Source organism: Rhodnius prolixus, unplaced genomic scaffold, assembly GCF_049639745.1.
Source record: "Rhodnius prolixus isolate KJV_2025 unplaced genomic scaffold, Rpr scaffold_4, whole genome shotgun sequence".
Taxonomy (NCBI): domain Eukaryota; kingdom Metazoa; phylum Arthropoda; class Insecta; order Hemiptera; family Reduviidae; genus Rhodnius; species Rhodnius prolixus.
In genome coordinates this window covers 20,450,346-20,472,985 of record NW_027411614.1, presented here as the reverse complement: position 1 = coordinate 20,472,985, position 22,640 = coordinate 20,450,346, and the positions used below count along the sequence as shown (strand labels likewise).

At 32.6% G+C, this 22,640-nt stretch overlaps 1 protein-coding gene across 3 annotated transcripts in view; it reads right to left on the bottom strand.

Moving 5' to 3' along the window:
- The window catches only part of LOC141455397 (limbic system-associated membrane protein-like), a 482,699-nt gene extending 461,451 nt beyond the window's left edge, over positions 1-21,248 (bottom strand). Inside the window, exons 1-2 of one of the 3 annotated variants that reach the window (XM_074130441.1) lie at positions 21,039-21,248; positions 19,586-19,857 (exon numbers count right to left, since the gene is read on the bottom strand). Coding sequence is in view for 2 of the 3 variants with exons in the window: in XM_074130439.1 (XP_073986540.1) it covers positions 10,306-10,363 (58 nt within the window). In the remaining variant the exon portion in view is untranslated. Of the gene's footprint in view, positions 1-10,305; positions 10,580-19,585; positions 19,858-21,038 lie in introns of those variants that run through there. The other 2 variants (XM_074130439.1, XM_074130437.1) reach the window with 2 other exon arrangements.
- Between the last annotated feature and the right edge of the window lie 1,392 nt (positions 21,249-22,640).

The window sequence follows — 22,640 nt, the reverse complement described above, 5'->3', positions numbered from 1 at the left end:
GTTGCAAATGGATCGTTAAAGGTAAAGGAAAATTCTGCCCAGTCTATTGAGGAGGTGATGGCCTCGTGACCACTTACAACTGTTTTAAGTGACAAACTGCAGCGAGAGTGTTGCCAATGGGCAGCTTCTCTGCACCAGTTAATCTAGCCGAGAAAACTGCTTAGTAATCAGATTCACTGATTATATTTTCTATAGATTGTGAATGGTAATTAAATGAAAAAATATATATATTACTAATTATCTGTCAAAAAGACCTTCAGTAAAATTTCTTGATCGACTTTCGAGTCTTATAAGTGCCAAAAAATGGTCTGCAAGAGTCACTTGGATGTAATGTAGTTTTACCATCCACATATTGTTCTATTTCTAATAATGAAGTTAATGAAAACAACTAATTCACATCTCTTACTGCTAATAAAAAGAATTAATAAGATTTGCGGATCACTGATCGCGAAGAATTGTTTTTAACACATTACTTGTGGGTAAGCAACGGAATGTGAACACATCGTGAACTGGGTATCTCAAAAACGAAAACCCCATAGAAGGGTCAAACTTGGACAAATATGGCTTGAATGAATTTCTTTAAAATTCGTGCATCATGGTACATATGGAAGCTTTCTTCTTTTCTTTTAGACATTTTCCAGGAAAAAATCATATTTTTAAAGAGTTCTCTGTAAGTGTAACGGAACCATGTCAAAGTGTCATGTCACTATGTTCGATTATATCAGTTATACTTTAATATAGCTTCACAAAGTGAATCAGTTAATTCTCTTCTTTCTTTAGTCGAACAAATATATTTTATTAACTAACGTCTGCAGCCTCATTGAAGTGCGCGAATTGATAATTGTTCCCATATTCATCTTAAAAAATAAAAGTTTTATGAAACGTTAAAAGAAAAAGAAAAGGAATTTCTCTTATTTAGAGCATCGATTGCTTGATCCAAATGGCTTCTAACGCAAGGAGGGAATTGAAATAGTAGATTAAAAATGTATGAACACGGCCGTGTATGTTATCTTCTCAGAAGTAATAAAAAATTTATAAAAGAATCTAACTGCTCTCTAGACCAGACATTTACCTTGAGTTCTCGTAAACAGTACTACGTAGTAATTACTGCTGACATTAAGGGAGAGATATTTATGGCTCATTATCAATACTTAATGAATGGCATTTCCAAGGAAAGGAACATTAACAGAGTGAGAAACTGGTGTTACCAACGGTAATAATTGCGTCAAGTTTCTTTCATCAATATGAACAGTGGCTTTTGCAAAAACTAGTAAAAGGCTTTCTTAGGCTATTTTACAACTTTTTTAAAAATAATAATTTTCGTTTTTGTTACAGATGATGTACAACAAAAAAAAAAAGAAGTAGATACAGGGTTTTTAGCCTAGAAATGGATTACTGGTGCAGATCCTAAAGGGGCCTGCACAATACATGAGCAACAATAGGAGCTTAGTTAGTGACTCAACATGATTATGCCAGAAATAGGCTTTGGGGCTGACCCTCAAATTAGAAGGATCTCAATTTAACCTCATAGACTCTATACGGATAATAAAAGAAAATTACGAACAAGAACCTTGATTTCTATGAACAAGTTCTGTCAGAATGAAATTGTTCAAATGTAGAATGTCTTCCTTAGACCTCTAAAATAGAAAAACAAAATACTTTTTTAGTATTTTCTCTAATTAAATTTTAAACCTTCCAATTAATGTCGGTAATCCTCAGAGCGAACGTAATTTTCATATTATATTTTCAACATGCCTAATTTTCGAAATCGATTTTTAACAGAAAAACGGCGCGCTTTACGATTCCCAAAAAAAGAGTATTTCAAAGCGGGCAAATATATAAATTGTAAAAAAAATTTTATTTAATCAAAATAGTTCACAGAAATAGTAGACAACTTTTGATTATTTTTGTTGAGCCCACTATCAATGGACCGACCTAATCCATTATCCGCAAATGCAAACCAAAAAAATACAGTTTTTTCCTTCTAAAAGTTCGCTAGAAATCAATGGATATCGCAAAAAAAACTAACAGATATAAGGCTAATCATTCTAAGCTGCAACACACGTACCTATCTTTTATTTATTTTTTTTTTAAATGATCTTAAAACCAAAATACCAACAAAACCTCAAAATTCCAGAAAATAAGAAAGTTTAGAGAGGTGGACATTTTGACGTAAACACCTGGTACTTCTACATCTTGCAAGATATTTTAGTTAAAATCATAAGTTTTCTAACACAAATAATCAACAAACAGGATTTTTTTGGTGACAACTAAATCTGGTGGCAATTTGAAGACCTACCACTTTAAAACAGGAAGTGAAAGTGGTCAGACCAGCTGAAGAGATACCAAGCAAGCATTATACGAGTGCTGTAGGTGGAATATTAGTGTTTGTCAGGAACAGCAAGACTCTGTAGGCACGTGAATAAAGCTTGAAGAGATCTATTTTTGTATTCCAATGCCATTCCTACTCCATGCACGCTAAACAAACATTAGATTTCGCGCAATGTTGGGAATGTAAAAAAATTACTCGAATGAATGTTGAGTAAATTACATCAAAGATTAAGACGCTGATCACAAGATCTCTAATGAAATGAAACTGAAATCTTGCTCAAAGAAATTTCATTATTATTTATAATCAGTCATTATTTTTGCTACTTTTTTTATTTAAACGCGACACTTTCTAAGGTCATTACCTTTCTTTAGTGCACTACTGGCCTCCAGACAATGTTCTCTCGTTACAGACAACACTGTCTATCATTGTAAAGTGAGTGAGCTGTAAGAAGCTCTTAAGAATTAAAAAAAAAATATATCTAAGGACCAGAAACTGGATTTGAATCCGGGATTCGTTCACTGGAAATCCAGCGCGCGAATACTGAGCTAATCTCTTCTGTTATTTTATTTCATTTATTTATTTATTTTTAATTATTTTAGGCGCATCAACGTCTGTGGTTATTGGCGCCCATCCTTCCGTTATTATCAATTTGTTTATTAATGATAAATTTCTTTATTTTGTTTTAAATTAATTAGTTAATTGATTTCTTACACTTTTATTGCCTTAACGTAATCAGAGAGTTGCATGAAAAGATATAAAACCCTGTCAGCAGTTTAATTACGAGCACTCTTCAATGTTCGTTCACTTGCTCCGGTAAATGAATTTTAAAATCCTGCAATTATTTCAATGCAAATTTCGTCTAATTCCCTTCCCATTCTACAAATAAACCAACAAAAAATTATTCAACAATTACCCAAGCGTTGTTCTCAAATTTTGATGATCTCATTAGATGTCAAAATCTTAAGTACACACAAAACCAATTAATTAATTTAGAATTAAGAGAATCTTTCACTTCGTTATTTTTCAAGAAATTAAAAACTAGAGATGTAACTATCAATAATTTAAGAAGCATAAAATGGTTTGTCAGTAATGGCGAAAACATTTAACTGCTTAGTGATCTAATTTGTAAAGAGCTTCTATTAAAAACTTTATAGATAGAAAATCAAAAATTGTAATCCACAAAATGAAAATATTCAACAAGAAAAATAAATATTAAACTGAACTTAGAAGAAAGTTAAAATATTAAAACATTTTTTTGAAGAATACGAAAACAGAAAACATCTATCTGCGGCAAAGTCCTGTTAAAAGTGGAAAGTATGACGGCTAAAACTTCACAAAGGAGGTGGAAAAGAATTTCCTAAACTTTGTCTTATTAATTTAAAAGGATTTTTGTTAACTTAAAGAATAAATTTTTGCTTTAATATAAGGTATAAGCGTACTTTTAGCATTTTAAACTTTCTTATCCAGGAATTTTATATAAAATACGAAAAATTCATTATGAATTTATAAAAGTTGCTTTCTGGATTTTTTTTTTTTTTTTTTATAGAATCTAATTTGTGTGAGATGAATTATCTGAAAGTCTCTTTAACAGATAATTCTGTCATCACTGATGGGAGAAAGTGACAATAAAACTGAAGAGGCGACTCCGTTAGGTATCCATTAATCATTACTCAAAAATTTAATCTCTTCGGCGACCTAATAATAGTGGTACTATATTATAGTACCAGGGTTCAATTTCTGATCTTGGCATTTTATTTTAATTAACGGTTAATATGAGAACTTAATAGTGAAGTAAGAGTTCAATGAACAGTATTTGCAGTCTGTAACGAGAGCCAGCACTGAGAAAAGCGCCGGGTGCCAATGAGCTAATGTTGAGTGTACCTTAACACTGCATTGCCAATCCGGAGTCAATTTGACTCCAAAAAAAATAGGAATGGTCTCTGTTTCCCCACATCTCATAGCTATCCCGAAATACTCTTTGCTATGCTATCCCCCACTCTCTCACCATTTGATAGTCACGAGCTGAAGACCGTGGAATTCTTAGTTTCTTTTTTGCAGATTAGTTTACTTGAATCATAAGAGTCATTTTGACTCCAGATTGGCATTACACGTAAATATATCAGGAGTCATTTCGACTCCTGATTGGCAATATAAGTAGATTTTCTGTTATTATCCTGACTCCAGATTATTGCCTAAATGCTTATTTGTATAAATTTACATAATTTTCATAGAAAGTATCAAGGCGCAAAAATAAAGCCTTTTCCTAGAATTGATTTACTGTCCGAATTGTACCAAAAACTTGTAGCGAATTAGGTAATTTCCGATCCGTATCAACAGCGCACAGTAATTGAAAAAATAGTGAATGTGATTAAAAAAATGAAAATGTCCCTGATCAGAGGGCAGCCAATCAGGATTCTAGAAAATACTGAAATTACTGCGATCCTAAGTTGAAGTTAATTCCTTCTGCGTGAAATGTTAAAGCCGATTTGTGGTCAAAATTTGTTTTTTCGTCCTTAATTCCTATTCTTTCTCATCCTTTATTGCAAATTTTATTATTAAAATTGAAATCAATATAAAAAAAGATAAAAATAAATTATGGAGTCAATATGACTTCACATTGGCAATAACTGACTAAGTTTGAGCATTGGCAATGCAGTGTTAATGACTGATTGAAAAAAGAAAAATATAGGAAAACTAAAGTTTTAATTCCTTTTAGAATTCATCATCATTTCATCATCCGCCAATTAAATTTCAAATAAAAAATAATGGTCCATCGGGCAAGAATTAATGTTCAACATTTTTAAAAAAATCTTAAATGATCTTTTCAATGAAATCGCGAGAAAAAAAAAGTGCGAAATCGCTCATTGGATTTAATTTAGTTTTTTCAGTGTCAATTTTATAAAAAATAAATTAAATCCTAATGTCCAAACAGTAAATGCAGCTATATTCGCAGTATAATTACTAGTTCATTCGTTTTCTCGTTCATTATTAAGTACTTATTTTATTTCAATTGTATTTTCAGTATCACGATTGATTTTATCGATTATACAATACAACCTTAACAATGACTAAAAATGTATTCAAATTCTATAAAACAATATTTGCAACAATAATGGAAAGGCAAAGTTGGGCGAGAATATCTTAAGTCATTAAAACTATATTTTTAGACAGTTTTTTGTTAGTTTATTTTTGTATTTTCTGTGAGATTTTCTAAATATTAACCGTTATCCTTTCACTTTTATTTGTGACACTTTCCCGAGTAGAATGACTATAGCGGAGCGAAGTTTACTGCACTCGTTCTTCGCGCCACTACTGGCTCTGCTTTAACAATAAATACATTCTACGGTAATTTATCCAATAATATATTAAATCAAAATGAAGAGGTAATCGGAATAGAATCATTTAAATTGAAGTTTTAGATTTAAGAATTATTAAAGTTATGACCACGATCCTAGATTTAACCGAAGTTCAAGTAACATAAGTTGCTTTTTGTTAATTATCTTGTACCTTGAAGTACAAATAGTTTTCAAATTAAGAGAAAAAAAAAAAGATTATTTAAACAAAAAAACTAATTAAAAAAGTTTCTACGAAGGTTGGGATATGCATAAAAATTCCGAGGGAATTAATGACGTTCGTTTAAGAATGCGGGAATTAAATGGTGCGACTTATTGCATTCTTCACATTTTTCTATTTCTACGTCTTTCCTATAAAACGCCCAACTTGAAGGGTTATAACCGAAGGTTTTATTTAAATAACTTCTTTATATTTATTTCTATAAAATGTTGGTAAATTATTTATAGTTTTGTTTAATTATTTTTCCTTAATTAATTAGGCAGAATAAAATTTTACTCGAGAAATAGACTTGGTGGAAACTTAAACTTCTATACTTAACTACGAGTATGTAAATTTTGGAGTGACCTTAAAGAAAAAATTCCTAAGGAATGGATCTTTTTTTTACGATTTCTCAATTCAGTCGATGACGTTGCTTTAAGGCATTGGTCGCCAAAGTAGTCTATATAGATCCCCCAGGGGTCTATTTAGCAAAAGTAGGGGTCGATCTAAGCCAGGAGGTCGAAGTAAAAAAAATTTCGAACCCAATATAGCGAACTTTGCAAAGAAACATCAGGCACACCCATCTCATTAATTAAGAAGCAATACTGCAGTTACTTTACTTATTATTTTTACTTATTTATAATTACTTATTATTTTAATAAATAATGAGGTATTTAAATCTCAATATTAAGATATTTTTTATAAAACTAATTGTTACACAATGTAAAATTACTTTAATAAATGTTTAAAATCATAAAACAAATGTACAAACACAGTGCCTAATAGATAGTTTTATTTTAATTAACTGAAAATTACTTTTATGGGGTTGGTCGATGGAGATTTCGAAAAATTATATAGGGATCTATGATCATAAAAATGTGGCGACTTCTACTTGAAGGCTTAACAATAATCCACAACATTTATTATTTAACAATGAATGTTTTAGGTCAAAATAATTTAGTTATGAGAAGTGTTTTTAAATTTCGGTTCAATTTAAAAAGTTTCGTTTCTAAATTGTTATTACACTTTTATAATTTACAGAGTAAAAGCCAAAAAAAAAAATCTGTTACAGTAGTCTTTCTTTTAGTCACAATTCTATCTGAACAATGTTGGAATTCACGCTCTTGCAATTGGCTTGAATACTTTTTTATTAACGATGTTAGGGAGCTTTATGCAGAAAAATAAGCTTAGGAACCCATAAAAATGGAGCGATGAAGTTTTCTGTGAATCTTCAATGGGTCTTACATGAGAATATTAATTAATGATCGCAATTATAAGGGAATTGCGAAGATTCAGCAAAAACGTTAAAAACAAGAGAGTTTACCCTTAAAATATGAGATGTAAGCATAAATATTAGCTAGAAAATCATTTCCAACGTCTTCAAACAAAAAAGTAGGTCACTAGGTAACATCGTTTAACAATAGTAAATAGTACAATGTTCACCTTACTGTATAACTGAATTTGAATTATGCAATTGTTTAAACAACCCAAGATACCTTGCAACCACAATAAGGACACAGGACGTTCTACTAAATGCATGCAGGTGGGAACTTATTTCTTCTCGAATTCAAAAGACCCGTGTTACATGCAATAAAGCAACGCACAAGGGTGTGAAGTATTTGTGGAATAGAAGTAATAAGAGGGGGCTAGCTCAACGTAGGGTGAGAGGAGGAAGGGGCCAAACTGAAAATATCCCTGCAGGGATGTTTCCACCCTATTTAAATATTTTGTTTGTCTAGGTCTAGATCTTAGAATATATTATACTATTTTAAAAAATGAAAGCTCCATGTACAATAACTGTACTAAACTACTTTAACTGTAGTTTCCCTTGTTATGTTGCGATCGAACAGATATTCGCTTTCCAGTTATTGCCGAAACATTTTTGGACAAACAGCGATGTGTAAAGCAGACTTTGCGGCACTAAAAATCGTATAAAGTTAAAACCTTTTACAACGAATTCATTGTGGAAAACATCTGCCTCCTCATTACTATGCATGACTTTCAATTTTTAACATAAAATTTTTATTAAAAGTTTAGTTTTAAATAATTTAGGTAAGAATACCATTGGTTGCTAGCGAAAACAAAGCTCTTTAAATCGTTGTAATGTTTATATTAAAATAAGCAGTGAAAGGAATGATACCTTCAAAAGTAATTTCAAGCTGTGCACATAGAAAGACTGCAGAAGGAAAAGAATTTAACAGAGAAAGTGATTAGCTCAGATGGAGATCGCAGGTTCAAATCCTACTACCGGCTAGATTTTCTGTTCTTAAGAGCTTCTCACAGCTCACTGTCCGGTAATTTTCAGTATTGTCTGTAACGATAGAACGCTGTCCAGCGGCCAAAAGTGATAATTACCATAACAGTCACAACTATTTAAAAAAACAGTTAAACTTTGAGGTTAATAGGGTACTTGCTAAGTAAGTAATCAATAAGTAAGCCCAGAAGAAGCTTGCTTAAGATATTTACTAAAAAAATAAGACTGATGTTGTCAATAATTCCTCTTCTCTCTTAGATTAATTTTGTCCTTAAAGAATTACGGTTTAGCAATAACAGGAAAGAACGAGTAACTTTATTGTTTAAAAAAAAAATTAATGCAATTAAAAAATAATAATAATAAATGCAGAATTGATATCAAAAATATGAGAAAAAACTGATATAATTCAAAGTTATGGCGAAACGGAAGTGGATTTCCAAAACTGGTTTAGAAGTTTCTCGCGAACCTGTCTAAAAGATTCTCTAATTCCACAGATATAAACTAAAAAATTTACTTAGTACACGCAGTACTTTTAGTATTTTAAGTAGTATTTTTGGTTACTTTATTTACATTATTTTAGCACTTTAGAAGATCGATTTTAACCAATGCCTTTATTGTGGTACATTCTTTTCTATCAGCGAAAAATCCAATTTCAATTATCTGCGATTTTTCGTTTCTGAATTACGGTGGATACGTGATGTGTTAAAAAAATAATCTCATGATCTAAGATGGATATTACTGATAATTCAAAATCGAAAATCTACATGAGTAAGTAATCTTTCTAGTTAAGAGTACGAGAGAAATAAAAAGGAGTTCGAAATAGGTTTTTTTAATTTAGGAACTGCTGGTGGTGAGTGTATTAGAAGAGTAACATTACTGAGATGAGAGTCGAGAAGAGAAGGTACATAGGTATCTCACCAGGTAGTGCACCCAGAATAGCAAGGGACCAACGATGCTGTTACCATGGAAGGGCTAGAAAACCGTAAGGTCTTGCAAAACACACTCTAAAATAACTCGAACAACCCTTTTTTTTATTTGTCAAACTTGACGGCACGAGAAAATTAATGAAGTGAACCTAATTTTTTGAAAGAGTTTCACTGTGCTTTTTCAGACCGACAACAGTTCAAAGTTTTTTGCTCCCATACACAGACCTCCTCTTCTCTAACAAAGTATCTACTTACAAGCCAGCTGTACTCTCTATCTTAACCAAATATTTATTTACGCGAAGTATTCTATAAAAAAAGAAAAGAAAAAAGAGCCTACATAGCCACCTCTAAGGTTTTTCGTAATAGGACCAACCTTAATGAGATATGGCCAAAAATGACGACACTAGCTAGAGATAAAGAATGGGCCTACAGTAATACGTCCGACAATCTCATTCAACAGTCACAGTTATCGCTACTAGAATATTAAAGTATTGAAATACAATGGGGATTCTAAAGTAGTCCAATAAAAAGGGCCCAAAAATACTCTGAAGATTCTAAAAGTGGTTAATTTTATAAGTACATTTCCAAATACCCTAACTGATTTCCGGTTGTGTGTTCCTTCCTTCAAACTTCAATTTTTTTTAAAAAAGAGCTCATAAAACAGTCGAATTTACTATTTTTATAAATCAACCGCTACTCTATTAAAAAAAATTCATGTTTTACCAATTTTACGTTTCAGTAATGATATTTATGTTAAAGATTCATTCATAAACTTTACAAAAACATCAATTTTTTTAAAATATTTTAAGCTTGGATATTTTAAAGAAAGAATAAAAAAAAAGAAGCTTTGGTTAACCGAAATCAATTTTTTAATGAAATTTGTAGACAAAAAAGTTGAACGTTTCGTAGAATAAATGTTAAAAGAGAAAGTTTCTCTTACAACGGAAATACTTAAACTTTTCAAAAAGCATGGAATCTGGCATTGTCTTTAAATTAATATTATTATTATTAAGAAGATCATGGTTTAATTTAGGAATATCCCTACATTTAATAACAAAAATTAATTCACAAATAGTCGTCGGTTGAATTTCCTAAATTTAGATTTATTATATGAAATTGTTCGCTGTAAGTAATACTATTTTGATAAAATTTCTTATTTCAGTTGAATAAAATTTTAAAAACTAATCAAAAGGGAAGAGCTGAGAATAAACTTGTTCAAAAAATTTAAAATTCAAACGTACCTTTTTCACAGAAACTTTCTAAGCAAAGCAGGAATATCAAAAGGACACTTTGTTTCATTTTTATGTAGAGAAATATAACTTCAAATATTTAAAAAAAATAATTAATTAATTAATTTAACACTCGCGTAAAAATAAATTTCGTTTACAAAATCAAAATCTTAAACGAAAGAAAATAATACATTTACGCGTAACGTTTTGTCTACAACGAAGACAGAACAGTCAGGCAGCACTGCTGTAAAACTACCTTCAGTGTTAGAACTGAAATGAGCGCTCAAAGTAGGAACAGGTCTACCAACCTACCAACCATGTATAACCCATTGCGCTCAGCTAGCTAAATATCCCATAATTATTTCCGTTTTAAGAAAACTTATTACCCACATCATCGTATTTATCATGTTTTTTTTTATAAAGATTTTTTTTTGTGTTATTAATTTATTTTTATTTTTTTGTATTTTTCGCAGCCGCTTATATGTTATATTACTTCGGTCGCATTCAAGTTGCAAAATTTTGTTTTTTTAGGGAATTGGGAACAAGTTTCAGGTTTTTTGAGTCATAAAGTGCGGATTCTAGAGGACAATATTAAAACTAAAATTTCCTATTATGATTATTTTGCAGAATTCCGGTTTCTTGCAAAACAATTACAGTCATAAAGGAGGATTTGTACTATATTATAAAGAAAATTTGGGAATTTTATGTTTTATAGAAAAAGAGAAAAAAATTGTCGAAGTTGGGTTACTCTTTTTCGTGAACTTTTTGACGATTAACTACTGAACAGTTTTAATTAAATTAAGGTGCGACAGTATCTGAGGTCACTGGCGACCGGAGTGTATTTTAGCGCAATGCCGGCCTTCCATTAATGTTCTCTCGTTACAAAGAACACTGAATATTACCAAACAGAAAATCTAGGGCTAATAACTGATCTCTACTGTTAATCTCTCTCCTTTCTATTATTTTATTTAGTATTATTATTTTCATTTTTTAAATTTAAGGAGCATCAACATCTAACTTTATTGGCGCCCAGAGGTTGTTTCAGTGCACTGCTGGTCACCGGACAGTGATTTCTCGTTCCACACGGCTTAAGAATTTACTTAATACGTTTTATATTAAAATACTTTTTTATTTTTTTTATTTATTTAAAGCGGGTCAATAGTATAGGCCATTGGTACCTGGAACATTAGTGAATTCAATGCACTTGGCTATACGAAGCTCCTAGGAAGAGAAAACTAGAAGGTTAGGCATGTGACATTTGTACCCGGGATCTATGCAGGAATTCAGATAATCCATCCCCTTGATTATACTCAAGATTTTGATTATACTTGATTATACATAATGAGTATTAATTCTGCCTAATGGGAGAGCACCTGTACATAATGCGGATATTATGATTCTCCCTTTACTCTTTCCTTTCAATTAAACCCGAGGGTCTAGCCCAAGAGGTAAGGTATCATTGGGTACAACCTCTTTCGAACAGTATTCACAATACGGACATACTGAACTAATACTGAAAAACCGTTTCTCATACTATATCATTGCATATCCATATTTAGCACTTCTTATTTCGTACGAAACGAGTAGCGTAAGATAGCGTGCCCAGTAAACCCTACAAACCAAAACTCTTAATTAAACCCAACTTCATGTTTTCCTGCCTCATACCTTTTGGAGGCAATCTGGGGCCCACTAAGTGCTTCGGTAACCCTTGATCTACAACTTTTAATTTTTTTTTGTCACCAAATTGTGTCAGGTACCTGACAACAGAACGCTCTCTTATTTCCGGTATTCCAATATAAGTGTTTCACACTATACTTCTGGGTGCGGCCATTGAGTCTTCTCCCACAAATTTGGAAGTCCAACATGGTTTGCTCAAAACTTAAAACGTGACCGATTATCCTGCTTCCCCTACAAAAGGCAGTAACACTGTTTAATTTCTGTTATCGCAACCTAAATAATACCGAGGCCATACCCAAAAGCACCACATATTTCTAAGCTTTAGTCCCGGGCCGACGGAAAACAAGTCGATATGAATTTTCTAAATAGATACTATAAGCGCAGAATCCTTTTACGTGTAAAGAATTGCACTAAATAAAAAATATCATTCATTTACAAATAGAAGGTAGATTAGAGTTTCACGCCTAGTTTTTAATGTTCCCCAAACTACGTATCTTCATTTACAAGAAATGGCGTCTTGTTAAATTCTAACTAATAATTAAACTTTTGGTAGAAATGAATTTTACCAGTACTCAGGGCCGGATTTTCCTATAGGCTAACTAGGCTTCAGCCTAGGGCCTCAAGATCAAGAGGGGCCTACATTCAAATTGTTAGCAAAATTAAAATTACACTATTCTAAAAACAGTACCAATAACAACATGTTTCATTTAACGTATTGATATACAGGGTGTTCATTTTAAGACGGCTCAAATGCATTTCATGCTTAAACGGTTAATCTGAGCGAAAAATGGTAGAGGAATAATTTGTTGCCCATCACCTCTAGTTTCAGAATATGTGACTTGATTTTAGATTTCTGCCCGCATACGCGACTGACGCGCGACCAAAAGTGAGGGTTTGCAGTTGACCCCCATTTTCATATACACCGTTTTAAAGAGTATAATAAGTTATGAAAGAAACCGGAAACCGCAATTCGATATCTTCAAAATTAAAGGTACTAGGCCATTTCAAAATCTGGCATTTATTAATCATATTTCAATTTTTTAACATGTTATCAAAGAGAAAGAAGAGCACGCGATAAGTCATTTTTATGTATTTTTTCATCCCCTTTGTACTAAAAATATTGCCATGGCAATAAAACTAGTACTTTTCTTAATATCGGGAAATAATTTTCAGTAGAAATATTAGCAATATTTTCAGTAGAAAGGGGATGAAAAAATACATAAAAATGACCTATCGCGCGCTCTTCTTTCTCTTTGATAACAAGTTAAAAAATTGAAATATGATTAATAAATACCAGATTTTGAAATGGCCTAGCACCTTTAATTTTGAAGATATCGAATTGCGGTTTCCGGTTTCTATCATACTTTATTATACTCTTTAAATCTGAGTATATGAAAATGGGGGTCAACTGCGAACCCTCACTTTTGGTCGCGCGTCAGTCGCGTATGCGGGCAGAAATCTAAAACCAAGTCACATATTCTGAAACTAGAGGTGACGGGCAACAAATTTTTCCTCTACCATTTTTCGCTCAGAACAACCGTTCAAGTATGAAATGCATTTGAGCCGTCTTAAAATGAACACCCTGTACGAGTATATCACAGTAGTGATGTATTTTATTATCTCTCATGTAATTTACAAACTTAAAATTGGTAGGTGAAAGGGCCTCATAAGTGGGAATAGCCTAGGGCCTCTTTTCACCTAAATCCGGCCCTGCCAGTACTACGAGGAAATAAAAAAATAGAAGAATAAATGAATTTCAGACATTGTCAGCTGCTTTTTGATGGGTAAAACTGCGGATATAGCATTGGCAGAAAGATTCGTTTTTATAATTCTTTTGGTTAATCTATGTTACGACAACATATTGCGATCTGTTACACTAACTACTTCCACTGGTTCCCAGTTACAATGTTCTGACAGTAAGAGTACTTGAATCAAATAATTAAGAAATACAATGGACTCCCTTAAACTCACACGACTATCTCTTAATATTAGTCTCATCATTCCACTCACAAACATTCTTCAAAACATTGCTTCCAATTGTTTGAGTATTATTTAATTATTATCTTCATCTATTCTTCCATCTTATTTGTAGAGGCCTTCTCTACCATCTCGCTCACATCGCAATACTCTTAATCGAAGTACCAGAAAAAATATTTCCCGTAAAAGTTTCAGATTCATGTAACCGCATGTGGCCCGCGATATTCATAGAAATACTATAAAATTAGTTTCACTTCAAATAGACCTGATTGACACGCAATGTAAAATGAATAACAAATATTTTTGGAACATCAGAAACAAAACAAAAAATTATCACACCCGTCACAAAAAAAAATGAGAAATTTGAAAAATTCATTTTTCGATTTTTTTGAAAATAAAATTTAATAAACATGAAGTTACGTGTTTAAACTTTCCAAAAATATGGACAATTATAGTACTCATCTACCTCTTCAATTGTGCACAATTCCCACTTCCTAACTGTACATTTAAAGGAGATTCAAGGTGTTAAAGTTTAGGAGCTTTACATTTCCTTCATATTTCGAACTGATGTATCTCCTGTTAAACAAAATAAAGTTTTAAATTTCCAAAAATGAAAGAAATGAATTATACTTCTAGGGATATTAATATCACCCCACAAAGAAAGATTACAACATCAATGATTCAACAAAAGGAAATAAGGTCTTCTCTATTAAATTGTTCTTAGGTGATATAATTAACATAAAGAATATAAAAACTGTTTTGCATAGAAAGATAAGACTCTTTATGCAAGATGAGGTAGTAATGAATTCCATTTTAGATACGGCATTTCCTATGACACTGCCTCTCACTCATAGTTTAAAATAAATATTAACTGCAACTGTCCACGATTCGTACGTGATACGTGACAATGGACTTATTTTCTTATATTGGTCAATATGTAATTAGAATAAGTCATGACAAAAATGCATCTCCATTTTTAGATACTGAATAAGTAGCTATCATTTTTCCACTAATTAACACAGGCCATTCTTCTATATGGGCAAAATCCGATAGATGTGTAACGCCTAGTGTTACTCCGCTAGCAAACGCCCAAATTAATGAGTTGGGTAATACAGCAGGTACAGTGGGTTTCGGCAGTAGCCGAATGCAGTAGCGGGACTGTTGGCATCGGCTTGCTTAGTTGAAGAACGGCGGGCTAGGGACCGTGATGGTTGGAAAACTGTGGTGGATGAGGCTCAGGCCCTTCATGGACTGTGATGATCAGAGAGTAAGGATATAGACACTCTCACGGTATATCTTATACTCAGGTTTAAACAAATTAATATTCTTCCAACTCGGAATATTTGACCTATATTAAATCTGGACAACTTTATAAAAGAACCATAGTTTACTTCGAGAAGTCTACAAATGAAAATGTACAATACAAAGAAAATGCTGAGAGCCATTTTCGAGAAGGTGAATTATCCATTATATTACTTCCGTTACTTCCTGTTGAGGAATTTCTTGGATATCGATTTTAACAAAACATTTAACCCGCTCCCATATCGATACACAAAAGATAGAACCGTGCCTTACAAACAAAATCGTTCTTTAGAGGGAATCTAACCAACCTCTCACCTTAAATACCCTTAAATCGAATTTTCCAGAAAAGTTTTAATTATTTTAGGGTACCATTTTCGGAAAAATTGCAAACAACTTTTTCTTTTTTTTTAATCTTTTATTGTAATTTACCACTGCAACAGTTGTTGCAGCAAGCAAATATGGTTAAAAAAAAAAAGAAATAAAAGAAAATCTTGAGTGGAGAAGGCACCCAGTGGTGCCACTCCAGTAACGTGCTCTGCTCTCACGATAAAAGAAGATCACGAGGCCATCTTCTCTTCAATCTCCTTAGAGGATTACCTGGTAATGTGGAGGAAGATAGGTGTTCTATGAGAGGGTTAGGATGAGCTGCTGTAGAGTGGAATGAAATTTGAGAAAACGAGTGTTAGCAAGATCTGTAATGAAAGGGATTTGGAGGTCATTATGGATAGTGAGGTTAGATACATAGAACGCAGCGTTAAGAAGTTTTCGAAGTATTTTTGACTGTAATGCCTGGAGGCGTAGTGAGTTGGAACGCTTAGTCGATCCCCATATTTCGATGCCATATGACCAAATAGGTCGCAATAACAGTAGATATTAGAGTCTTTTGTTATGTAGGTTAACTTTCAAACGTTTGTCAAGTAGTCTGGCGAGAAGTTTGTAGCGTTGGTTAGTTTCTTGTCTTTTCAGTCTAGTATGGGGATTCCATGTCAACCGTTTGTCTAGGTGCAGTCCAAGGTAGCGCACTTTGTCCACAGTTGGTATAGGAGTTTGGTTCAAGATGACAGGAGGTAGGATTTTCCGTCTGAGAGTAAATACTATAAACTTTGACTTCGTAACGTTGGTTTTGATTCTCCATTTGAAAAGCCAGTCCTGTAAGTGGTTGATGTGTGTTAGTAGAGTTCGTGTAGCGATAAGAGGATCGGAATAAGGAGATAAGATTGCAGTATCGTCAGCAAAGGTAGAAAGAATGGTATTTTGATGTTGAAGTATGTCTCCTGTATATAAGGAGTAAAGAAGAGGCCCTAGGGCACTGCCCTGAGGAACACCAGCTCGAGCCAGACGGATATCAGAGTCTGCTGCTCCACAGTTGACTTTTCAACTTGGTATATCGATCTTTTAGGTAGGATTTGAGGATGAGATAGTAAGTACGAGGGTCGTTTGAAAAGTCCGTGCAAATTCAGAGAGATAGCACTACTGGCGCGTATCGAGGATATGTTTAGTTAGTAGCATCTCTTGGAAGAACACACACCAAGTTTCAGCCAGATCGGTCTATTTCTTTGTGTTTGGCATTCGTTTGAATCGAGGAAGTCGAGTGATTTTCAAAAAATGGACGAAAAAGAATTTCTTGTGTTGATTAAACACTACTTTATGAAGGGCAAAACGCCTCAGGAGACTAAAGAGAAGCTTGATAAACATTATGGTGACTCTGCACCTTCGATTAGAACAGTTTATAAGTGGTTTCAAAATTTTCGGAGTGGCCATTTGGACATGACAAAGCTATCCGCAAGATGGGTGCCGCGATTGCTCACGCTTGACCAAAAACGAAATCGTGTGAAGTGTTACAAGGACGGTTTGCAGCTGTTCCAGAAGAATCCGCAGGACTTTAAGCGTCGTTTCGTCACTGTGGATGAAACATGGATACATCACTACACTCCTGAGACCAAAGAACAATCTAAACAATGGGTTACCAAGAGGGAATCTGCGCCAAAAAAGGCGAAGACCGTTCCATCGGCCGGAAAGATTATGGCGACTGTCTTTTGGGATTCGCAAGGAATAATCCTCATCGACTATCTGGAAAAGGGTAAAACTATTACAGGTGCATATTATTCATCGTTATTGGACCGTTTGAAAACCGAGCTGCAAGAAAAACGCCCACGATTGGCCCACAAAAAAGTCCTTTTCCATCACGACAACGCACCAGCTCACACCTCAGCAGTTGTGGTCGCAAAATTAATGGAAATAGGGTTCCAACTCGTTTCACATCCCCCCTATTCTCCAGACTTGGCTCCCTCGGACTACTATTTGTTCCCCAATATGAAGAAATGGATGGCGGGAAAATGATTTTATTCAAACGAGGAGGTGATATCAGAAACGAATGGCTATTTTTCAGACTTGGACAAATCCTATTATTCAGAAGGGATCAACAAACTAGAGCAGCGTTGGACGAAGTGTATAAGCCTAAAAGGAGACTATGTTGAAAAATAAAAAAGGTTTACCCCAAAAAATTAAGTAGTTTTTATTTTTGCACGGACTTTTCAAACGACCGGTCAAATATTTTCTACTGATATTTGGTCAAACGTAACGAACGTGAAAATATGAAATAGCGATTTAGAGGAAAACTTAAATTCACAGCTCTCCCAAAATTATGAGGAATAATATACAAATACCACGTTCATTTTGGTGCTACTAACGCAACAGTTTCCAACAACCTACCCTAAAATAAATTAGTCGCTTTCAGACACATGTCAATCAAATTAAAAAAACCATATCACTTGCACCGCCTAACTATAAACGAGAATTCAACATTATTCGCTCAATAGCCTCAAAATAACTGTACCAAAATACCAACAATATAAATAAATCACTGTGTACAAACTACCAGGACCAAGACCGATACAATAATCAATCCAACATATTCACTTCTTTTAGTAAAATCGGAAAGGAGACTTACGTAACTTTTTCAAGAAACTAGACCTCAAGACTGCATTTAGGATCGACAAATTAAATTTATTCTAACATTCGGCAATTAAAAAAAAAATTAAATAAGTATTTTTTAATTATTTATTGGTTTAGAGGTCATTCTGAAGGATAAACTCACTTAGTCTCAGGTCTTTTTCCCAGTTATACCATTGAGTGTGTACTAAATTTTAAAATTTGTACACATGGCTTGATAAGGATTCTCCTGATTTCATAAGTAAGAATAAAGCATGAAAATGCGAGCATATTGCATGTTCTCTACTATTTAAAGCTTTCTTTTAAGACTCATTCATTATTTGACGGTGATTGGAATAATGGTTTCATCAATATTTAATTTAACAATAATTATTTCCCAGTATAAATGAACTTGGTAATTTGTTGCTTAAATTTGCGCGCCCCTCGTTTAAAATACAACTCCCACTTAACAACTGTAAAACATTAACCATGTACAAAACATACAGATCCTTTAATACATATACTAGGTTGTATTCATTCGTTTCAATATTTTTACAAAAAAAAGAAGAGATTCTGTAACATTTTTAATATCATGTATGTATATGTACATACACACAATGTAACCTTCCAACCAGTTATCATTTTATAGTCTGCCCTTCTTGTAGTTATTTATTGTTATCTAGTGTGAGACGATTACATAATGAAGATTAAGTGCTTTAAACCTAATTTATTGATCTCTTATTAAGTCCAAAATTGGTGTCAATTTGGATATAATCGGGGATATAATCCAGCACTGTGGACCTAACCACATTTTCAAACAATTAAATATCTATTATTTATAAGCGGTAAAAAATATTGTACTACTTCCAAAATAAGTTGCTTCTGTACAATAAATAAATTACTGCCAGTGACTATTGATTAATAATTGAATTTAAAATCCGCGTAAAAAGTGGAAATCTCTCAGTTTTTTTACAAATACGTAAAATGATGTAATAAGCATGCATGTGGCTAGTTCATCTGCACATACCAAACATAACTCAGTGCTCTCACTATTCTGTAAAGTTGTGGAAATAATGTGAACTTGTGATTCTTCATTTTGAAATACAGTTTTCAGATTATAAATAATTTCATTTTAGATAACTCTTATCAAGTGCTTAACATGGTTAACATGCGCTGTTTGCAGGCAGTAAAAATATGGAAAGTGCTTACATATTAGTAAAGTTTGTCAAAACTTTCGTTTTTTTTTTTTACTTTTATACCTTTACAACATTCGAAGGAAAAGGACCCGTTAGATGTTGACTTTAAAGAAAAATATACGATCAACATGAAATTCTAATGCCTTCTATAAGGTAAATAGTGATTTTGCATAATTTCAATCCTAGAAATCAAGAATAAATTGAATTACCTTAAGGTTCTGGAGGTGGTGACTGTACACGCCAACTTATTTTAGAAGAATATGAACCAAAATAACACAGGACACAACACTTTTTATCACTCACATCTGTACTTAAAAGTTATACGTTTTACTATTAAGAATTACCTTGAAAATGTACTTCTTGAATGTGAAAAATTTGCTTACTTGATGCTCTTGGAGAAATGGATCGGCGTCTCCAATGAGCTTAAGAAAAATACACTTTCACAAGCACAGAAAGTCACTCACGAACAGCACTTGCACACCTGTAATTTAAGAAAAAAATTTTCTTTAGAGAAAAAGAAAACTTCATAATGAACAAAAATAAAAAACGCTCTGAATTTTCATTACAGCTTTAATAAGATACTTCTGCAAAAATTTAACTGAAATTTGCAATATAATCCTTCAGTAGTAAGTAATTTGTCTCAAATGATTTTCTGTTGGAACATTCAAGCATTTACGTTGTTAACAATTGCATACTAAGTGCTATTAAAAAGTTGAGAAATTCAAAATACCAGAACGTTACAAATGAATAAGAACGTTACACTAAAGCCATGGCATTCAGTACCATTAAAGTTTTTAAAACAGATCATTTAGTACTCAATAAAGTCAGGACAGAAGACGCACCACCCTTCAAAATGAACACCCACAATTTTGAATACAAAATTGTAATAAGTTAAAGGTAAGTAATTATGGAAACTATTGTTTATATCATCAAGTCTATGTACATATATTGTAATCTGTTTCAGTAAAAAATATATTCATAACCCTGAAGATGACCTAGTTACCAGGTCGAAAGCTTTGCATTGAACAAAAAATATTAAGACTAAAATTGGGAGACAAAGTTCCCTCATCTTAGATATTGCAGTATTTCATTGTTTCCGAACATAAGTAATAGTGGGTCTTGTAAATACATTAATTTTGATTTAAATAAAAAGTGAAGATTTCACCAGATTAATCAATGAGTTTATATGATTTTGTGATTCTCATGCGTAGCTGTTAAATGTTGTTAAACCATGAGACATGTATGTATTACTGAATAGTACTCTAATGTAGCAATAGGTACACTCTTATTTTAAAAATATTTCAGAAATTGGTCTGTATAAATTTACCCAAATAGCAGAAATGACGTAATTAAAGTGTGATGTCTATTTGTTTAATTAATAGAATTGAAATGAATGATAATCTTTTTAAATACCTATTATTATACAAACAAACAATAAATAAGTGTACTTAAAAAAAATAAAAATGCAATGAACACCAATTATGAAAAATTTCCTAGCTGCCTGCTCCAAACTATTTTTTTCTTTTTAGGCACAAAATCATTATAAAAATCTATTCAAATCTGTTTCAGTTTCGTTATTAAGCAATGAAGAATTAATCAAGAATAATTATAAGTTAAATTAATCATTTTATAGATTTAACATATCTCAAACCAAGTTCTCACCTTATAGTTATGAACTGAAACCATGTCCCGAAACTTTTTATTCATCAAGACAAAATACACACATAGTTACTTGGTTAGTTACAATCCCCGGCAATTGGTAAGTAATCTTTGGCATATAACTAGTTTAAATTTCTTACATTTCTTTAAAAAAAATTAAAGTACTTTAAGCACCAATTCATGGTTGAACGCGGGACCCGACTTAGACTGGCCTTCCTGGAAAGGCCAGAAGAGGAACGAAGTATTTTATTTAAAAAAACAAAATTATTTATTTAATTTTATTGTAAATTTTCAATTGAAATATTACATAATTACTGAAAGTAAATAGAAAGTTTTTTAAATCACAAAATTGTATAAGGGCGTTATCTTTCTTCTTTTTTTTTATTTACTTTTCGTATTATTTAAATTTGTTATAATAAAATTAGTTTAAAAAAATAAATTTAAAAGTAATTTAAAGTATTTAATATATTTTAATAAAAGTTTCAATTTTAAAGTTATATTTATTTATTTGTTTTTGAGTCAAGATTTAACCAGTAATGGCGCCACTAATGGTGATTCTACTCACCTACTCTGCAGTGCAAAATCACATGGCGCTGCATTTATTATTGTAGTGTATTAATTGTTTTAAATTATTATTAATTAAGTAACATTAATAAATAAAATCAGTCAAATAATTTTTAATTGATATACCCTTATATTTAAATCAAGATTACTAAATAAATTTCAGAGTCTGGAGAAAAAGAGACTTACTTTCTCTCGGTGAGTCATTGTTTTAAGAAGAAGGGACTACCAAAAAACATTGTAACAATATTTTGTTGATTTATTATTGGGGGGGGGGGGTGAAGTTGATCGCCTGCTCGTGGTACCCCTGCGTAATCTAAACAGTCAACAATGCACCACCCTGAATGGGTCAGGCCATCAGACCGTCTCAGGGAGTAGGAGTTTAACCGCATACAAAGGTGAAGTTGCTCAGGGCAAGTATAGAGGCCTAAAGGAGGCAATCCCTCCATAACACTAGGTTAGGGGTCGCTAGTTTATCAGATCCGTCGGCGGTACTTGAATTTGCTTGATAAAATGAATGGAATACGAGTACTTGTGATACAGTTTTAATTTAAAGTTGAGAATACTAGGAGATAACTTTTCTTAGTAAATAAATATGTTGGATCTCACCATCCATGTTTAACACGGAATGCTGAACTTGGTTTTTCGTCTTTTTCTCAAAGCTTTCGTTCTGGCTCGCGCTTGTCATTTTGTCAGTTATCCGGCCCACTGAGCAAAACTTTGGCGACCTCTGCACTAGGGGACTGTGGGCCAATCCCCCACATCTCCGAAATCAAACAGATTACAAAAAAAAAACTGTACACTGCAAGCTAGGCGAGGTTGGGACTAAGTTATTTATTCTTCACTTGTAGAAAAAATTAATTATTTATAAGAAAGAAAAACTATTGAACAGTAAACAAGAATCTACTGATGACAGTGTCATTAATAATCTTAACAATAATTTCCCTGCACTTTTGCCCACTAGAAGAGACTAATCACATTAAGAAATAAAATATCAAAAGTAACCAGATGACATGGTTAGCATAAAAAGAAATTAACGGCAAG